Genomic DNA, 20,941 nt, shown 5'->3' with positions numbered 1-20,941 from the left:
ACCAGATCAGAGCATTACAAGTACATGCATATCTGAGCACCCATGTCATCGTCCTCTACAAGGGGAAATAAACCAGAGGCTAACAGAAAAGTTAATTTGCAGGATTCTTTACTCTTCCAGGAAATTTAAGAATCAGACCGTGACACCCCCATGAGTTACACCATCCTATCACCAGCCAAGCAAAGGTTAAATCATTACTGAAGAGTTCACTAAGCTTAAACTAAGTTTATAATTATTTTCACTTATTTTAGCAACAACCATCTTTACAACTGTCCCTATGTATCAGTGCCTGCCAGCCCCTCAGCACCTTAGCTCAGGACTCTCAGAAAGTAAGTTTAAATAAAACAAAAAGGTAAAATTAAAACAAAAAGTTAAAAATAAAACAAAAAACAAACCTTTTTTTGGAGAAGGAAACAGGTGTGAAGGCACACAACACGATTCAGTCAACGACCAGGAACCTGTCATCGGGAGAACGGGGAAAGAGGTCTCTGCGCTCTAGACTGTAATATGTAGCAAGATATACTGGCTAAAACACCACGTGTTTGAAGGAAAACTGCTCAAACCTACTTGGCAAGTTCTCCAGACTCATGGGTGAAGACCATTTATTACATCAAGTAACTGTGAAAGATTAGGATTTAATGCAAGGTCCATTCAACCCAGGAGTCAATTCTATGAAGAGTTTCCTAATACACTCATGAAGAAAGCCAGCAAACTTTGCATTGTGCCCTGAGGGCTGATAAGCTTCACCCTTGGAAGGGAAAGTTCTTAAATTAAAGGTCTTGACTAAGAGGTCTGATGAATGCAAAATGGTGAGGACACAAGGAAAACATGCACCATGCTCACAGATGCCCCAGCAGAACACCATGCACATCCCCTCAAGCTGCTAAGACCTGAACACCCTGTAGCCTTGATACCAGGCTTTACATTCACCACATTGTTTCTGGAAGTGAACAAATGTTTGATAGCCCCAAAGGTGGGCATTTCTGATCCTGGAGACCCAAGCCTAGTAGGCAGCCAGCAGTAGTCTCCAAGTCATCTTCAAAATTAGCCCTGCCAGAAGAACACGTTACACAGCTATCGTAGATAAATGACACCTGCTAAAGCAGAGGTGGATCAACTCCTCAGGCCATCAACACTCTTATGTTTTAATCAAATGTCCAGCGTTGATTTCTTGATATGCAAATTACACAGTGAATTACCTCAGCTTCTTTCCATGCCTTATGGACTGCAGAGAGGCAAATGCAGCCAGTCTCTAGTGTTCCTGTGCATCACAACTGCAACAGCTGCCCAACTCTCTAGTCTTCTCCAAGAGGAAAGAGCAAAACCACTGAAGCACATTTCTATCCCTGACAATGTTCTCCAGTAAGTCAACAAAATCCAGTATGATAGCAACATAAAAAATCCCAGCACGAACCCTTTCATCACACAGTCACAGTACACTGAAAATAAGACCCTAAATAAACAAACCAGGCACGTCAACACTGTCCCTTATTGGGAAGGACTAGAACCAAACAATGGCCAACAAAGTAGTAAAATTTCTATGCCATGCCAAACCCTATGGCTGAGTACAACACCTTTATGACCATACAGGGTTCCCAAAAACATGTACCCAAAACAGCAATTAGGAAGTGTAATATGTAAAACTCTTCATATTATGAGTTTTGGGGATTTTTTTTCCAAAAAGCTCAAAGCAAGTATTTCTTTAGGAGAAAACAAGGTATAGCTCTAATTAAGTAGGACTTTAAGCGCAAGTAGGTCTGGTAACCTTCAATACAACTTCATCAGCTCAAACTGCAGTTCAAACCAATAGCTTTTCCAGAGGGCAAGGCAGTAAGAATGCAGGAATCACTGGTCTCCTCTGAGCTGTTCAGTGAATGGCCCAAGAGAGATACTCAAGCAACCATAAATCTTGCAGAATGTATTCAAAGTTGCATCAGAATCATTTAAGTCTCACCAGCTGCTCTAAGAACTGGCCTCCAAACTTCAGAACTTTGAAAATCCCCAAAGAATTCCTCACAGTGACACACTTAACAAGACACAGGTCCACAAAATCTGATGTTTTTGAACGGAGCAGGATTTCAGAGAAGCTTTAGGTTAGGAGAAGAAATCTTTTCCTACAAGCACAACAATTTCCTTTACTGGGGATCATGTGTATCCCAAGTGTACCAGTAGTCTCTGTGTCAGCACTTTCTGTCATCCAACCAGCTGGCTCTGGTCATTACCAGATGATCACACTTAGACTTAAGACAACAGGATGATCATGCTTAAACTCCTCTGGACTACAGTTAAAAAGAAATTCATTCCATCAGCCAGGAGAAGCCAAGAGAACCAAATCCACTGAAATATCTGCGTTTATCACCCTGCATGACCATATGGAAATTATTTTAGACATTCAAAAATCAAAATCTCTTTTTTAACCAATTACTGCTGAGCTGGCATTATAGATGTAGAGGAGTCACATTAATGTCCTTAAGCCAACATCACACATGACTTCAGGGCCAGGTGAAGAGCATGCTAGCTGCATTCAAAATATTAACAGTCATTAAAGTAATTATCTCTTCTTCAAATTTGCAAGATGAAGAATATTAAGTCCTGTTCTCCGTGACAGGAGAAGGGCTTTCATATTATATTAAGAAAGGCTGCATTTGCACGGCCAACAGAGCTAAGTCCACGTGACAAGACATTCACTCACCTTTAAGTGTCCTTACATGAACTGGCAGGTCACTCTTGGTACTGTAAACATCATCTCCTGCAGACTGCCTTCTCATCAGGCTTGGGTCATTCTGGACAAGCCAGTCAGCCACTTTGCTCTCTGCTGACATCACTTCTGTATGAGCCGGTTCCTTACTGTAGGGTCTTCTCTGTCTGAGTGAAAATTTAGTTACATGGTCTTTTATCTTTATTTTACCAGGGGTACCATCATCAAATTCAATGGTGAAAGAGGCATGACTCTGTACCACAGGGGCTACCACAGCATCAACATCCTTTGTTGGGATCTCATGGACCTGGGTTTCTGGAGATTTTGATGGCTGCTGAAATTCTTTAGTTGGAATCTCAAAATAACTTGGCTCTCTCCGGAAGGCAAACACAGATTGTTCTTGGGCATCTCTATAAGTAGAAATATTCCCATTCAGTTCCTCTTCATGTTGGGTTATCTCTTTTGATCTCTCTACAAAGGCAGAAAAAAAAAGGATAAAATCACATTTTTTTAGTACTACACAATTCACTTGTTGCAACTTCTTGGAAGGGCCACTAATCACAACCCCTGTCTGCTAGAGAACAGATACACTATGTGTGCATTGAAATAAAACACTTCCTTGGTCAGTAGAGCACATGCTTGATAGAAACCTCAGGTGTACAGCACAAGTGAAAACAAGATGCCTCTTCCATACACACAGATTGACAACAAAGGGAGTGTTAAGACCACATGGCTCCCAAGAATGATCAGGTGAGAACAGATACAGCTATCTCTAAAACAAACTTAGTGATTTACTCCACAACTGCTGTTTCTAAGGGTCAAATATTTTAGGGAAAACATTTTAATTCTCCCTTATTCCAGTTTCCAAGCTATACAGATGAATGTACAAATACAAGCACAAAAAAGAAGTAGTAACTGAAAGTCTTGAAACAGGATGGCTTCAAACAGTAAATATCAAAAGTCTGCCAAAATTTTGTGTCCCCTATCTTCTCCCACCCCACATCACCTCTGTTACCTGAGTAATGTTCCTCTTGCCTTCTCTCCTCCTTGTTATTTGCATCATCTTCCCCCCACCAGGAGGGCTGCCCATAGAGCGGAGTGCGGTAAGTATTTGTTTCTAGGAGAGGATAAGCAAATATTTTAACACAGAAAATACCAATTTACTAGGTTCAACCACATGCCAAAATGGGAAAAACATCAGGGCCAGATGAGACCATGAACCTGTTATACCACAGTTGTAACAACAGCAAATTACACATAATAATATGTTCAGGCTTTTCTTTGTTTCGCCCTTTTCTCCTTTTTACATTCTAGTGCAAGATACCAACTCCACCTCCCTTCACTGTCTTTCACAGCTGTATTTCCCAGATACTGACTTTTATCCCTTTCTAGCCTTAATAAACACACAAAGTGGAAGATTTTTGTCTGGACAGACTAACCACTAAAACACTAACCACAAAACTGTCTTCATCTCACCTGCAATTCAGGTGAAAATCTAACTTTCTTCCTCACCTTAATTGGGAAGGCTTTTGCTCTACCCTTTTTTGCCCCACCATGCCCTTGGGATGTATCCAGGCTAGGGACTTTTTTCACTATTTACCACTCCCACTGTAAGTGACACACATTCCACAACAGGAAATTCTCAAAGCATTACAAACATAGGGAAAATGGTGAAACCATCTCCTTACACTTTCATAAAGAAGCAGTAAACTCTTGCTCTCTAAAGCTTATAGTAAACCAAGTGAGTTGCATAATCATTGCAGGACAGAGGTTTTTCTCATGAAGAATTTCCTCTAGAAGAGCCAGGCTTACATTATTTCTCTGTTCAGTGAGCACGCACTGAAAAGAGCAGGGCTTCACTGCAACTGGCACCCACTCACTGGAGCTGATCCACTGCTCCTCGTTTAGTATCCCACAAAACAAGGTTGTGTTTTGGCAGTGCCTTGGGCTGCTGCTGTTTATGCAACAAACAAAAAGAATACACCCAATTTGCCTGTGGTACAATTAATACTACATTTTTTTCATAGTTCAAGAGAAGCAAATAAAGTAGAATTTTTTTGTTCCTTCATCTAGAGGTGATAGAAACACCAGCATAGGTCAGGGGCTGAGGTTAAGATCCAGCTTTGTTAGGCTGCTCCTGCCTCTGCTCATAGCAGCCATAACTGGCCACGTCTTAAACCCTGGCTCCAGCTCCAGAGCCATAGCTGGGCTTCTACTGCCAGCTGCTGCTCAACTTGTGGTTTTCAAACCACACACCACTGCTCTATACAAAGCAGCTCTCAAACAGCCCTGCTATTTTGCATTCCCTGCTTTAGTAAGGACATGACAGAAAGCAGTTGTTAGCATAAGGGAAGTCAGGAGAGGAAGGGGAATTAAGTAACTCAAATTAAAAAAGCAGCCTAATTTTATGCTGTTGTTTCTAAAGCTACACAGACCCAGTGGCCACTACTTCAGATATTTTTGTTTTAGGATCATTCCAGATATGTAAGCTCATACACTGACAGTTCACAGGCAAAACTTTTGCTTTACAGATGCAGCCCACAGGCCCTTTTCAAGAGATCTTGTTCGTGTTTCAAAGTTAACCATGCAGCTTCCCTTCACACTGAGGATCAAAGAGGCTAAAAGTATTACTCTCCTCCCTGCCTAGAGTGTGTGGAAGATAAACCATGTTCCTATTATGTAGGCGGCCTTTGAAAGTTCAAAGGAGGAAGCATTTCTCACCAAGATAAATTGGAATTGCCAAGCAATATGTTTCATAACTGATGATGGGTAAACCACTCATGGGAGAGGGGGAAAAAATAATTAAAAAACCTATTCACAAGGTTTTCAGTGAACCCTACTCCAGTGTAGGGTTTGGTTTCTCCTAGGCTGAGCAGAAACCTACCATCCTCTTTTCATGCTGTAACTTGCCCACTAGACCCCACCCCACCCATGCAGGATCAGCTCCATCAGCATCAGGCACTTTGGGCACACAATGGATTATTACCCTTTGACTTACAGTACAGATCTTAGGGTTGACAGCCAAGAGGCAGCTGAGGGAAGCCAGGGGAATGACATCAACACTTTAACACAAATCCATTAGCAAGAGCCAGTGATGTCTGAGGCAATTTGTGCCTAAAGGGATCAACTACCCTACAGATGAAATGCAAAGACCACCTGCACTCAACTGTTGCACAAGCAGCACCTTTCCCAAGGATGGGTGCTGTTACTGCTTGTATCTTGCAAGAAGCTGCCTCATTACAGCTCGTCTATCCAGCACACCCCAGCCCCTAAGATCCCAAAGGACCCCTAGTCTAGAAGATACCAGTGATCCATTCCAAGACAATTTTGTGTCCAGCAGGGCAGAAGAGAGCTAAGAGAGCTCACACCCATCCTGCAGGACAGAAATCTTCCCAGAAATTACTCAAAGATCTGTGTCCCATTTGTGAGTACAAACACAGGAGCTTCTGCCTTTGTCAGCTGGGAGCTTTTCTACTACAGGGAAAAGGCAGCCAGGTGAGTAAGTCAGACTTTGGTCAGACCTCTTCTGTTGATGAGGAACTTTGGGACTGCAATTGAAGATGAAGGGGGAAAACAAAGGATTTATGAAGAATAATGATCCAGCTCCTCTACTGTCTCAAATTTCTCTGAGTCCTAACAGGAAATTACCCTAACTGCCCTTCCGACAAAAGCTAGCACAAAGTCAAAACCCCAGGGCAGGTCTAGAAGCACCTAAAAAGAGTGCATCAGGTTGGCCAGTCCACCATCAGGGTGGGAGACACTGCACTGCACAGCAGCAGAAGGCTCATCATGCCACATGACACAGAGCCCACATGGCCCCACCTGCAATGCCTGTTACAGCATCTGTGACAAAGCTGCACAATTCTGTGTAAGGTGTTTCGTTCCCTTCCTCTCCCAACCTCCACAATGAACCGGAACTTCATTTTAAAACAGCAAAAAGCACAGATGGAAAGATGAGGATACAGTATCTTGCTATTCAGGGACAGTTTCAATATTTTAGGAGTAATTAATGTTTCCACTAAGCATTCATATTCATTTGCATTTTGAATAACATTGTCAAGTGACACAGTCAATGTCACTCTTGGCTATTGCTGAAAGCAGACAGACTCTGAGCCTGAGTAAAATTTCTCTGACTTCAGAAGAGTGTTGAGGTTTAACCCCAGCCAGCAGCCAAGCCCCACACAGCTGCTCACTTGCTCCCCTACCAGCAGGACCAGGGAAAAAGTCAGAAGGGTAAAAAGCAGAAAAGTCATGGGTTGAGATATAGAGAGTTTAGTAAGGAATGCAAAAGCCACACACAGAAGCAAAGCCAAAGAAGGAACTCATTCCCATGGGCAGGCAGGTGTTCAGTCATCTCCAGGAAATCAGGACTCCATTACACATAACAGTGACATGGGAAGACAAAAACCCTCACTCCAAACATCCCCTCCCACTTCCTTCTTCCCCCTGCCTTACATACTGAGCATGTGATATGGTCTGGAATATTCCTTTGGTCAGTTTGGGTCACCTGTCCTGGCTGTGCCTCCTCCCAGCCTTCCATGCAGCCTCAATCTCCTCAGCAGTGCAGCAGTACAGAAAGCAGAAAAGGCCTTGGCCCTGTGTAAGGCCTGCTCAGCAGTAACAAAAACATCTCTATATTAACCACTCTGTGTTCTGCAAAAATCCAAAACACTGCTCCATACCAGCCACTGTGAAGACAATTAACTCTACCCCAGCCAAAACCAGCACAAAGGGCTACATGAATTTGCTGCCCTGCTCATGTCAGAAGCTTCTGTCCCTTCTAATTTGCCAGCACAACTGACACCTCTCCCAGCTCCAGCTCTAACACAACAATATTGCAGAAAAAGGGAAGGGGGTGGGGGGGAAACACGACGGGAAGGCAGCTAAAACAGATGGCTGTGACAGAAGTGGGCCAGGGAGCAGCTACATATGCAGCTGTGCCAGCGGGCTTTGCTCTTCACCAGCTGGGATCCATTTTGGGCAGCAACCTCAACCTAGACCTGCAGCATCCAGAGCAGCACGTTTTCCTGTGTCCTGAGACATGCAAAGCACCCTGAAGCCACCTCCTGTCTGTTCTGTTTTAGTGTAAGATGGATGCTCTTGTAAGAGCAGACGAACTAGGGGCTCACTCCAGTCAGCAGTGAAGGGAGGAACACCAATGAAAATGAACTGCTCAGTCATTTTAATGACATGAGACTTCCTCCAATTGATGGCAGCTCGTTACCACCTCTCTCCACTCCGTGCCAGGCTGCCCAGATGGTGCCAATTCATTTAGACATATTTCTTAGCTCATCAATTCAGGCAGGCAGCCTGAAAACCATCCTTTTAAATAACTGAATTGAGGTCAGCTCAAGCATTCAGCCAGATAAATACTGAGCCACCAGTGACGGTGTAATACAGGGAAGACCACGGACATACACATGTTCTGCTCCTGGATTTCGGTCTTTGGGGCAGTCACTCAAAAGGAAAAATGAATTCCTGTGTTTTAGCACAGAAAAAGGGAAGTACATTTGCTTAACAGTCAGACAAAAATGTGGCCTGTTAAATTAATACAGAACTATTGATCATCTGAAGGAGAGGCACCAAAAGAGAGAATGAGACATGTCAATACAAAAGGTGCATTTATAGAGAAGTGAATCATGCAGAACACAAGGCCACAACCAGAAATACAGTCCAGGTGATGAAAATCAAAGGAGAAAGACCACGTTAAAGCTGCTTTCCATCATCAAGCAGGAGGAAAAGCTTTCAAGACAAGCACACAGCTCCCACTAAACAGAGGGGTCTGATTTCCCTTGAAGGTGTCCCCTGTGGTCAGGACAGGACTGAGGACTATGCTTTGCCCAAACCTTCACAAAGCTTCATACCATCATGAGAGAGAGACAGTCAGCAACAGCAAATTTCTTTGTTCACAGAAGCACACACAGCTTTGAAACTCTCTCCTGCAAATCATAACAAAAGCATGAGAAATCCAGCTTGCTTTAAGTCAAACTGGTTTTGATTCATTATTAATAACAATAATGCCCATCTCCAGAAGATGCAGAGTAGCTTTCTTACAGCAGAGGCCTTGGGGAAAAAAAAAGATTATCTAGCTATAACATTTTAAAAATAATTCCTTACATCCCTGCTTTTTAACTCCTCACCAAAATAGAGATTTCAGACCTAGTAGAAATAATCATAAAGCAATTCTCTGATTCTTTGCCACACAATTTATTTCATATGTGCATGGTTAATCTAAGCCCTGGTCTTTTGTATCTGCTGTGAACATACCAGGATCCCAGAGACTTTCAAATGAGGCTGACGATCACAAATGTACTTGTATCAATTACATGGCCAAACCTTAAACATGCTGCAGTTAGCACCACTCTAATTCAGGTAAAAAAAGCAGATATAACACCACTCCCTTAAATTAAAGGCTAGGGCAGAGCTGTGTGTCTAAATAGCTGTTGCCATGATCTCATGGGGAAAGCAGCCAAAGACCATGGAAACCACTTCACAACTGGGCACAGCTCCCACTGCCTCCATCCATCCTGCCTGCTGACCTCAGCCCTGGGCATCAGCAGGACTTTCAAGTCGTCCACTCTGCTGAGAGGACCTACTAATGACATGGATGCTGACCTGATGAATAAACCTATTTCACAGATCCCGGGAGAAGCTCCTACAATTGGTCCTACACCTGGCAAATGATGATGCCCATTTAAAGTGGACGCTGCAAGCAGCCTCCACCCCTGGAAACTCAGGCCTGCAGCAGTTATTCAGAGGTTAGTCATCAGATTCAGGATTCCCAGTCCCATCAGGCTGTGGCAGCTTTGAAAAAACAAAAAATTAAGATCAGCTGGAGGATTTAACTATGTGTTGAGAACAGAAAACCCCAAAGTAGCTTATCTCATCAAGTACCTCAACTCAGGTAGCAACAGATGGGAATAGGGATTGTGACTGCCTTGAAATCTACTCAGTTGAAGGTTCTACCTGGCTTCCTAATCACTTAAGTCTTTAGACATGAGAGCTAATAGCTATTTTTAGCATTAACTAGCTGAACTGTGGACACTTTGATTCATATCCATCTCCAACCCACAGGATTAACCAAGCACCTTGCTTCAAACACTTCACAGACTGATGATTTTCTGCTGGCAGGCAACATACACCCAAAATCTGCAAGTTCAACAGCCTAAAGACTAAACTGACTGTTTCCCATTCATTCCCCTGGATCTCTTTATCCTCAGCCCCTCACCTCCTCCCATTTCTAAGCAGCTCTAATTGTTCACATTGTTTTGTTAAACCTCTTCCCTGAAAGCCTGCATTCCCTCTGCCTCTTTTCCACCCAGGCCCTGGGAACCGATCCTTCTAAAGGCTTTTGTCAGCCCAGACCTTGCTTTAATTAGTCAATGCAAATTCCTAAATACCTACAGACTTAGCAAAACAGCTCTTTCCCTAAAGCCTCTTTCTGCTGCCACTAAGCAAGCCCACTCCTCATAAGAACACGACATTCTTTTCACTAATCATTTCAAATTGCTGCCACTCCTCCCAGCAGCCGAGGAGGAACAGTGCATGTGTGCAGCTGAGGACAAGGTGAATTAGTCACATGGCACATGAGAAAAGGATCCACTGAGCATTCTGCTCACGTGACAGAGATGCTTTTGGGAGAGCGAGGGACTGATTTAATACTCAGGCTTTTGCTTCCACAGGCTTCAGTCCAATCCAGCAAAATACTTCAAACAAAAAGTCCTGATTTCCTCTATCATTCAGTGGGGTTAGCAGCACTTCACAGATTTTTTTAGCTCTGCCCATCAGTCCCACTGCATGTGACATACTTCAGTGCTGCTCCCCAGTAAGAACACAGAGCCCGTTTTGCCTTAGACCTCTGGTCTGTGCCCACTGAAGATGACAGAAACATAATGCAGGTCTGCAAATCACAGGCTAGAGAAACGGGTCACCTTGCTCAAGAGTCACTCAACGTCCTGGCTTTAAAGGCGTTCCAAATATCCCCTGCTTACGCTATGTAGGTTAAAATCAATGAGAGTGTATTTTGGAAGATGGCAAGAATAAAAAACTGAGTGTTCATGGAACCAGGCAGTAGCAAACACAAAGTGGTTCCAGTTACTGGCAAAGCTTTCCAAGAACCTCCTGCCCCTTGAAAGGCAGAGCTCTTCCCCCAGTGGGGTTCACCTCTTCTCACCCTCCCCAGTGTCACACTTAATCCTTCACGATTCCATCCCTTTACGCTCACGCTTGTCAGGCTCAGTCCCAAACACAGCCACAGCCAAAGCAACACAAAGAAAGGTTTTCTGGTGCAAAAAATGGGAGTTGGGCACACGGGCACATGTGCTTCCCCACACAGCTGGAGGCAGAGAGGAGCCCAGGGGAGGCACATTACACTCTTTTAGTGCACTATGTCAGCTTAGGGGGATGTTCATAAGGACAATACATGGGAGATCTCGGTCAATCAACCTATTCAAATTAGTTACCATGAAGCCTTAACACATTTACCCAAAGTTGTACTCTTTTCTAGAAAGCTGACATACCTGTCTCTAGGTAAACTTACCCAAGATGTTTACCTCACTCTTTTACTTGCCCATCCCTTTTCCTCCATTCTTCCTGAATCGTCCTGCAACGGAGTGGGCAACTCTCCCCGCTAAACCCTAAAGCTTTCCAACTGCTCTGCCATCCTGAAGCCACAAGACCACCACTGGCAGTCATGTCACCAGTATGCTTTAAAACCCTATTTGTTCCTCCCATGCACCAGCGAGCTCCAGAAAGCCGTGAACTGATACCTGACCAGAACTGGGGAGAGAGACCTGTCAGGACAGCACACACAAGAGGCAGGAATTTGGGTGAAATGGGTGAGACAAGACTGCTGGGGAGGTCCTGGCAAACCATAACAGGGAACACGGAGGAACCAAGTTTGACAAAGGATCTTTAAAGGAAGGCAGCAGTTGCTAACAAAATGGAGAACAGAATGAATTTCTCAAACAGGAAAGGACTATAGCTGGGGAAAAGCGAACCTGAAGCAAACATCTCCCAGTCAGGCAGCTGGTTTAAATCCCACATATTGGCACATTAGGAAATACAGCCATTTAAAACCATCCAGGGCCTTGTGAAAGAAATGGCTTGCTGCTCCTTTGCCTGCCTGCCAGCACCAAGCCACAGCAGCTATACATTTTCTACTCTGAGTCACCCCCTCTGTTCAAACACCAGCTCACGATTAGGAAATTAAAAATAGACCAGACAGGTGCCAGAGAACTTACCAAACCTGCTCTGCCCACAGGTTTTCCAGAACACACACAGCGACAAAGCATGTAGGAGCCATCACACCAGCTGATTTTTTTTGGAGGCAGAATCTCCAAAAACCCAGAGTCTGGAATACTCCATGAGTTCAGAAAGCTGATCCTTCAAGAACTGCTCCCAAATGCAACCCACAAGACTCTACTGTCAGAATCATAACCCAGCACAAGCTGCACTTTGTTCAGAATCTAGATGAACTGGTTCCCAAGCAGGTACCTGTAATTGCTTTCCTCTCTCCTTTCTCCAGCTTGGCTTGTGGGGACTCTGTGTAGACACTGTGCTCCATGGGCTGCTCCGCCCTCTTCATGGCCGTGCCTTTGTAATTCATCTGGAGCTGGCTGGTGTACTTCTCATGCTGCAGAGACACAAGCAGCAGTGAACCCCTCTTCCCCACCAACAGATCACCAAAAATTCTACTGCAGCTATGTCCCTCAGAAAGAAGCATGCACACCTGAGCAGAAGCTACACAACAGGAGAAATAGCCCATTTGGAAGCCATTAAGTGACGGTTCCAGTACACAAGAAGGTCACTGTGACTTAGCTCTGCAAAATAACTAATTAGAAAATCCTTTCAAGAATAAACTGAGAAGAATCAGAACTCAGGCCATTTTCCACTCAGGATTTAAATCCTGAAATCCCCTTTGTTCTTATTATTTCAGGGCACTCATCTGCATTATCTCAGTTTTTCAGCAAAGGCAACTGGAATCTATTTTAATTATTTTTTCCAAACCATCTCCCCAGCTAGGACAGTGATTCTACCTTAAAACAGGTTCCATATTAACACAGTAAATGAGCTATTTAGAAGCTGGTTTATTACAAGTAAATTAATAAAAGGGTGAGCCCATCCAGATTATCCCTGAGAAATAATTTCAATGAATCATTTACCCAATTGTAGCTGTTAGATTTCCTATCCTCGCCAAGTCCTAAACACAGAACCAGGGCTAAAAAGGCAGTATCTGCTAGCCAAGAGCTGATGCATGGCATTGATAGGCCAGTCCCACAGCTGAACATTACAGCTTTCTTGCTAATATAATAATATAATATATATATTATTATAATATAATAATAATATAGATGGGGTTGCTTTCCTGCCTTAGGTAATGGGATGCTTGAATATTTCTTACCTGCTACCTGAACAGTGTTTTAAAAACACCTCACTCATAAGAGGACTGACTGCTCAGTAAGTAAAAATTGGGAGCTTGAAGACAAAAATGAGATGCTACACATGAATAAATTAAGCAAACTTCAGCCTGATTGAGGAGATGTGGTGGAGCTGGCATAAGTCACCATGCTCAGAAAAAGACATCTGTGCTCCACTTCTGGGAGGGAGTTAAGTTCTGCTGTGCTTCACCCACAAGTTCATGTGCTGGTTGTTCTTTAACATGTTACAGCTTTAAGTAACCTTTTTTTTCTTGGCAGTCATGAAACATAAAGAACTTGATCTACATGTTGGCACAGGGATAGGTGAGATCAGAGTTGAGATAACTGGGAAATATATCTCTCCTCAAAGGAGGATTTTATTAAGTCCAAATCCAAGGAGAGCCTCACATTTTGAAACATTTCACTGCTATCAAGAGTATTTTAATATTTCACTCTGCTTGACCATCACTAGAGTACTTAGAGTTGTTTTTTTTTAAAAAAATGCACTGCACCCAGCAACTCTTACCTTTAATGCTTCTTCTGGGACTTTGTGTTGAATTTGTTCCAGGACATACATATTCGAATGTACAGAATTCATTAAGGAAAATAAATTAAATTAGATTATAAATTACATAAAATAAATTAAAAATTCATTAAGGAAAAGGAATTGGGTGGGCAGAGAAACCTAGCATTTAGTCACAGAAAGAAAACAGGATCATAAAACCAGCAAGTCTTAAAATATGCAGGTAGTACAAGTTGCCCATGCTGCAGCCCAGCACGGTCTTTGTGGTGCACAGTTTGTGAGAGAGTGCACAGTCACGTTTGGTGGCCAGACCCACCACAGCTGAGGGGCAGCACACATGGGGACCTGAGCAGGACAAGCCTGGAGGAGCACCAGCAACTCTGTGCAGGACCTGGGGGAGCAGCCAGAGCCCCAGCTCAGCTCACACCCTGATCCTCTCCACCTGGCTGATGGTTTCAGGCAGACCCCTCACTATCCTGGCCGAGGTGGGCCAGTCTCACACGCTGGACAAGGGAGCTGTAGAGTTCAGCTCCTTGCTCAAATGCCTGGGACTGTGGTGCTCTCTTGCCTCAACAAGGCCTTTCAGTCACTGCAGCTTTCTAGATGAAAAGTAAATCAGGTCATGAGCTGCTGTGACCTCTTAGGAAGGGAGACATTCACATGGTTGAGCCCAGGCAGTAATCCTCAGCAATGCTGTATTAAAAAAAAAAAAAAAGCTGGCATCTGGAATGTCATCATGAACAACCCAATCAGCACAGCAGAAAGCAAAGAGGAGGAAAAAGGAAAATGTTAGACTAAAAATAAACCAAGTGATACTGGCCTAGCAGGGAAACTCTGCACAGCCTGTAAGAGAAACTGTAAATGGAAAAGAGAAATGCTTTTGTGCAACGGGACACAGCTTACTCCAAGCCCTCAGGAGCTGCCATCCACACCAAAATGACTGCAGTGTACACAGAAAGCTCTGCTAAACAGAAAGCACTGAAACAGCAAAGCAGAGGAACACCTTGTAGCTGCCAGAGATATAGTATATAGTACAAAGATTACTCTAAAAACTACATTCTTTAAAATTTTCCTGTTGAAGGCAATCAATTCTGCAACTCATAAGTATAATCATTCATTTCACTTGAATATCCACGAAAGGGCTGCAGGACTAAATACTTCAACTTAGCTGCTCATTGCTAAGAACTGCTTTCTGTAAAAAGCTTAAACTTGTATTGCAGCCATTAAAACCCACCCATGCTCCAGGCACTGACTTTTGCCTTCCCAGGATTTGTGTTCACAGCAAGTCTTCTGTGCATTTCCTCACACAGCAAGAGACCAGAACATACAAAAGCAGATACATAAAAAAAGCATTTGCAAAGTCAAGAAAAGCTTCAGCTGAGGTTGCCTGTGGGACTGTAACAGATTTCATCACATGTGCAGCAAGACACCACCTTTAATAACAAGATCCCAGATGACAGTGACCAAGACCCAAGTTATGATCCATGGCCCAGAAAACCCTTTTTTCCTGCAGATCCAAGATGGCACACACATAAGTTTAGCAATCCTGGTTGCAACAGTGAGCGCTCCTGCACTATCACTTTTGAGAGCTGAAGTATCAGGTCCCTGGAAGACCAGCAAGGCTCACAGTTTGGAATATTTCAAGGGCTAAAGAATGGCCAAGCACAAATGGATTATCATGAGGCCAGCAAAAGGCGGAAGAATTTGGCCTTGAGGTCAAGGATGCACAAGAGTTATCCAGCCAAACATTTTCCCCCACCAAATGGTAAAACTTAGTCTCTGCCTCTATTCTCAGAAATGTCTGGACTGTTTTAACTGACATCTCCCCCCCCAAAAAAAAAAAAACCTGGAGAAGACACTTGCTACTTCTAAATACAGCTTGAGTGGGCAAAGTTTGGCAGACAGAAGCAACTCAAAAAAAGTGAAAATGTATTAGATTACATGAAAAGACAGCAATAGGAACCTCTACTTACCACTATTGCTCTTCAGACTCAGAAAGGCATGTCAGCATCTATGCTTATAGACAGTCACACTGTCACATCAGGATAAAAAAGGAAAGGGATGAAAACCAAGGTGTTTCAGCAGACACTGGCAGGATTTGCAGTCTGTAAATAAGCAGTAACTGCAACCTAGCTTCCCTTGCTAGAGGTGAAATGTGCTATTGCTAAAGAGATATTTACTCTTGCATTTTGTAGCAGAAGTAATTTGCATGGGCAAACTGCAATCAATAAAGTCAAGGGTCTGGCCACAATGTTGCCAGATAAATGTTGAAGGCTGAAGGCCTGAAAATTGTCTGAAAGAAAGTGTCTGGCTGAAATAACTGATAAAACAAGGCAAATTGAATGAAAAAAAAAATAGGGAGATGTTAGTTCATACAAAAACATATTAACTGTTTTCTCCCAGCTGGTACCAGCTACAGTTGCCACCCAAATAAAAAGATAAAAACGCAACCCTTCCTTAGGAGCAGACTGAAGAGGCACTTCCAGTCGGTACTGCCAGTGCAGGGCCTGATCCAAAGTTCAATGAAAAAGCAGGCATCATGATCAATGTGCTCTGAATCAGGTTCACGGTGGAGAAACACAAGCTTATGAGCCATCCAAAGGCCCCAAGAGGCAAAACAAACACCTTACTCACAATTAGTAGTCACAATTAGCCTCTTCATGCAGCCAACAGCACAAAACCCACACAAAACCTGAGTCCCAATCCTCTTCAGAAAGGATATCATAGCCAAAGCGAATGACATCGTTCAGTTTCAGGGTGATGTACTTCTGGTCAGGAATCCTCACATCATTGACAAACGTCTGCAGGGAAGAAGCACAGGAATGGGTTTTGACTGAGGGTACCAGGGTGATGGATCTCAGATGGATGGTGCTTCAGGAGGGCACCCACGTCCATCTGCTGATGGCACTGCATGTACTCAGAGTGTGCCAGCACCAATTCAGGAGCTGAGTTCCCTGGAAAAATCAACATCAGCAAGTAGCTCCCATGGGCAAGTCAGAGCACCCCAATTATGCTTCAAAGCACGGTGCTGTGAAGGGACCTCTAGGGAGGTTTACCTTTGCACCAACTGCAAATGCAATTTTAGTCCTCGAACAGGTAAATGAGGTGCCTGAAGTCAGGAACTTCAAATGCTCTTGGCTCTGCTACACCCGTCTCAACCAGCGAACGGTTGCAACTCATGCTCTTAATTACTGAGCTAGGAATCAGCTTTCTGCTGGATGGCAAAAAAGACTGGTGTCAGCCCCAAGGCCTGATAATTTAACAAGCAAAGCCTGTCACAGAGGAAGGGGAAATGAAAATGCACAGGGAAACGGGAAAAAAAAATTTGCAGCAGCATCACCATGACACCTGAGGCCACACTGTCCGAGATAACCAAACCCCTCGTGCTAAAAATTCACAGACTCCTTTTTCCCATGCTCCAGGCAGTTAATTGAGGCTGAAAGAAACTCGCATCCTTCTGAAGGTGCAAGACATGTATTTCACAGCTGTGAATAAATGTCTTTGATGTCTCTGCTTCCTGAGGGGACCCACTATGAAACAATTCTCCCAGACCAACCGAGGATCAAACCAAGCATGCACAGACTTCTTTCACAAATAAACCCATGTACTTTTGCAATGGCCTGGGCCAAATAAAAATAAGAAGGGGCTGAAGAAGCCCTAGAGGGCTGATGGGGATTAGCCACTGCCACAGCTGGATCTGAGGCAGTCAGACACCAGGAGTTACCCTGCTTGGCAAGGTGGGATTCACCCAGCCTCTCAGATCAGGAACCTGCTGCTGAGGCTTTCTGCCATTAATGCAAATGCAGCTGAGGAAACAAAATTATGCTAGAAAATGAATTTACATGTTTTCATGACTGCAGTACAGTCTTTTCCTTCTGCCTTCTCACCTCAGCCAAGCCAAACATGCATGATAAGACCTAGTATTAACCACAGAGGAAAAATAAATGCTAGAGCAGGAAACTAGAACCTCAGCAGACAACAGCCCCCAGTTTCCTGGCAATTTACAGAAGAGCTGAGAAACAGGCCTGTAATTTCAGAATAAAAACAGTGGAGCTAGTTAAAAGGCATAGAATTCCAATTTGCATTAAAGTTTTTAATATTTAAAAAACCCACAACAGTCACATCTGGAACAGGAATAATTGTTTACTGAATTTTCTTCAAAGAAGTCCACAATAAACCATTTTGATAGTTACCTATTTGTCCATGTTTACTTCAGATAAAGTAACTTCAGTAAAATACTTAATCTGCCTGGAAATGCTACCCTAAAAAACAAAAACCTCTGAATAAAGACTGCAGAATTACCTGAACACTATAATAAAAAAAATAAAAACACTCATAATTGATATGAACCAGATTATCCAGCAAAGCCATATAATGCATTGTTGACTACTCAAATACAAAATAAAATTAAATTCTGAAAATGGATTTAAAATCACTCAAAAGTGATTTCCTTAATTTCAGGTAGGAAAACAAGTTTTTGTGTCAATTTTCAAATAAAGATATGTTTCTTGCATGCAAAATTTGGTTTGGCCACAAATTTGGTCTTTTTCAACAGATGTGTTTGATCAGCTGCAGAAGACAAGGCACTGCTGTAACTCCCTTTTACTCCATTGCCTCTCTAAGCATAAGTCTACTATTAAAATGTTGTAAATTCATATGCTTTAGCATGTGAAGATAGAAAAAAATTAGTGGTACAAGCCTTCCCTCCCTTGCAAGTAAAATCTTCAGCTGCTGTTTTGCCACCATGAGTTAAATTCCATAGCTTTTGAACCAGGGACCCAGCTAGAGTCCAGACCAGTTACTGGAAATACTCCCATTTCAGCAGGGCTCTGTGCCTTCAGCTATTAGGCTGAGAAGGATTAGCACTCACTCTTGCTGTGTTCAGATGCCAGAAGAGGAAGAATGGTTGAGGGCTGCTTTAGCCATGTTTTTATACAAGTTTCTGGGCTCATCTTGTGGTTTTGTGGTTGTGATGGTGGAGGGCTTTACTAAGTCCCAGTAAAACCCCAACTGGGAAGACAATTATGTGAATCTAGCTTAAGCCTGCTCCAGCAGAGGAATAGCTGCACTTGTATGAAGGAATTAACAAAACAGAGGCATTCTACGACATTAGGACATTTTTAACGACAATGGTGTATTTAAATATCATGAAATTCATGTTTCTAACACTGAACTGCATGTCAGACCACAGCAAGGGTTAAGATTCAGTCAGGCTCAGCTCCCTCTTCTGTGCTCACACTATTCCTCGATCTTCATACAAACCGGGCTCAAGGCAGGCAAAAGAGCAATTTTTATAATTTAAAAAATAGGTAGTTTTAAGTAGTTTCTCCCCAATAAAATTAAATGTCTCATCATCCCATAAATCATGCCATGCACTGAAAATCAAGCCACCAAAAGGTCATGCTGCTCATGCTGAACATCTGCTCCAGAATCTCCACCAGTTTAAAGTTTAACATCCCAACCATGAAACTGAATTTATTTCTTCCCCTTTTGGAAGAGGCTTTATGATTTTGTGATCCCTGAAGCATTCTGCATGAACACCAGTAGAGAGGGAGAAAAAGCAGTACAATATTCACCAAAGCTTTTCCCTCCCAGGATGAGATGCTACATGACCTCCACCTCGGGCCTTGCAAATAATTATGCATGTTTGGCTTAACTCATGCCAACAGCTGCAGTGACCCAAAAGGGTCTGGGAGCAGGATTCAGCGAGCACACGAGTGCTTGCAGACTCAGCACAGCATGAGGCTGCCCCTGCCAGCTGGGAGGTTTGGTACTTACTCCATTTAAGCTCCCGAGATCCTTCACCCAGTGCTCATCCTTCTCCTTGTCGTAGTTGATTACAGCGTGCTGCTTATCCACACTGCGGGACTGGCAAAGGAAGCACAGTGAGCGTGAGACTGGTCAGGCATAAGAGACACTGTTAATCAGAGCAACATTGAGACGTTAAACTGGCTTGATATGGGGTAGGGGGACAGAGCAGGAAAGCAAGAAGGATTAAATACTACTATATATTTATATATTTATATATATAAATACTACTACTTATTTACTACTATAAATAATTGAAAGATAAGCAGAAAATGCTTCCACAGTTTTTGAAGACAATACACTATTTGCATGGAGAAGGGAAAATAAAAAGTTTTTTAAAAATTGCTGAAGGTTGTCAAGACTATACCATAACTTCAGTAAATTATATCAATACACACTGAACAAATCCAGTCAAACTGAAAGCCTGGGGGCCAGGATCTGAGCCAGCAAGAGCTAGAAGAGCTCCATTTTTAACTGTTGAGGCCAATGGCCTCATCACTAGGGATGCTCAATGTGGGATCATTTCCTCCTGCTTTTCAAAAAAAAAACCAAAACATTTTCTTGAGTTAAAAATGAAACTTGTTCCCAAAAATTTATACTGTTCCCAGGATTATGTCCTGGAATTGATTAAAATTCTAGGATGGGTTCCAAGTTAGAGAGAGGTTAGTAAACCTGGAATGAGAAAGAAAGCAACTCTAGGAAAATTTAAATTGTAAGCTGCATTGTGGTGCCACAGTGACTGGCTTTGTCACAATGCACAAGTAATGCACCTTATCTTCAAAACAGAGTGTGACACTTGAGCAGGCATCGTGTCAGACTTCTGAAGACGTGCTAGAACAAGACCTATGAATAACTTTGAAATATGGTGTATTACAGCTATAAAGACACCAGACTGTCTGTATTTAGACCTGCTGCCTCTTGTAACTCGAATCCTTGCTGCAGTTGACCTCAGGCTCATGGAAGCAGTCACTCTATCAGCACTTACACACAGCACTGAGACCCCCCTGGTACCTCAGGCCAGGGGAGGGGAGGGCACGCTACCAGAGCAGGGAGACTAGCCAGGCTCCAAGTCAGCTAATCCTCATCTTCCTGAGCACAAACCAACGAGTTCTTGCTGAAAGTCCTTCCCTTTTGCCAAGTATAGACACACTGGTTTCCACAGCACCACTCTAAGCAAGCCATTATCTGGCTTCTTGCAAGCATGCAGAAGCAGATTGTTTCAGAGAATTCCTTGGTGAAAACAAAAGAGGCTTTTTTTCACACAAGCTGCTACTATTTGCAGGAATTTCTTCTGGCCCTGCCAATATCAAGCACATAAGAAGTATCACAACACCTGAAAAAGGGCATGTCCTTCCCCTGCAGAGCATCCATCAGCCCAGGAGACACATTCTCCAGAATAACCCTGAAGTGCCAATATGAAACAAGCATATACCTGGCCAGAAGATTGCCCTTCCACCTTGCAATATCCCTCACACTATTCATGACATGTCACCC

At 43.2% G+C, this 20,941-nt stretch overlaps 1 protein-coding gene across 8 annotated transcripts in view; it reads right to left on the bottom strand.

The window, feature by feature from the left end:
- Positions 1-20,941, bottom strand: part of CEP170B (centrosomal protein 170B) — a 57,641-nt gene that overhangs the window by 24,849 nt on the left and 11,851 nt on the right. For 4 of the 8 annotated variants that reach the window (XM_015631451.2, XM_015631452.2, XM_015631454.2 and 1 more), the window contains exons 3-9: positions 19,418-19,507; positions 16,362-16,440; positions 13,643-13,701; positions 12,194-12,332; positions 3,714-3,815; positions 2,693-3,169; positions 396-458 (exon numbers count right to left, since the gene is read on the bottom strand). In XM_015631451.2, coding sequence (XP_015486937.1) covers positions 396-458; positions 2,693-3,169; positions 3,714-3,815; positions 12,194-12,332; positions 13,643-13,701; positions 16,362-16,440; positions 19,418-19,507 — 1,009 coding nt within the window. The remainder of the gene's footprint in view (positions 1-395; positions 459-2,692; positions 3,170-3,713; positions 3,816-12,193; positions 12,333-13,642; positions 13,702-16,361; positions 16,441-19,417; positions 19,508-20,941) is intronic. The other 4 variants (XM_015631453.2, XM_015631456.2, XM_015631457.2 and 1 more) reach the window with 1 other exon arrangement.

This window comes from Parus major, chromosome 5 (assembly GCF_001522545.3).
Source record: "Parus major isolate Abel chromosome 5, Parus_major1.1, whole genome shotgun sequence".
Classification (NCBI taxonomy): domain Eukaryota; kingdom Metazoa; phylum Chordata; class Aves; order Passeriformes; family Paridae; genus Parus; species Parus major.
Note: the sequence above shows the minus strand (reverse complement) of the source record. Positions and strands in the feature narration are given on the sequence as shown.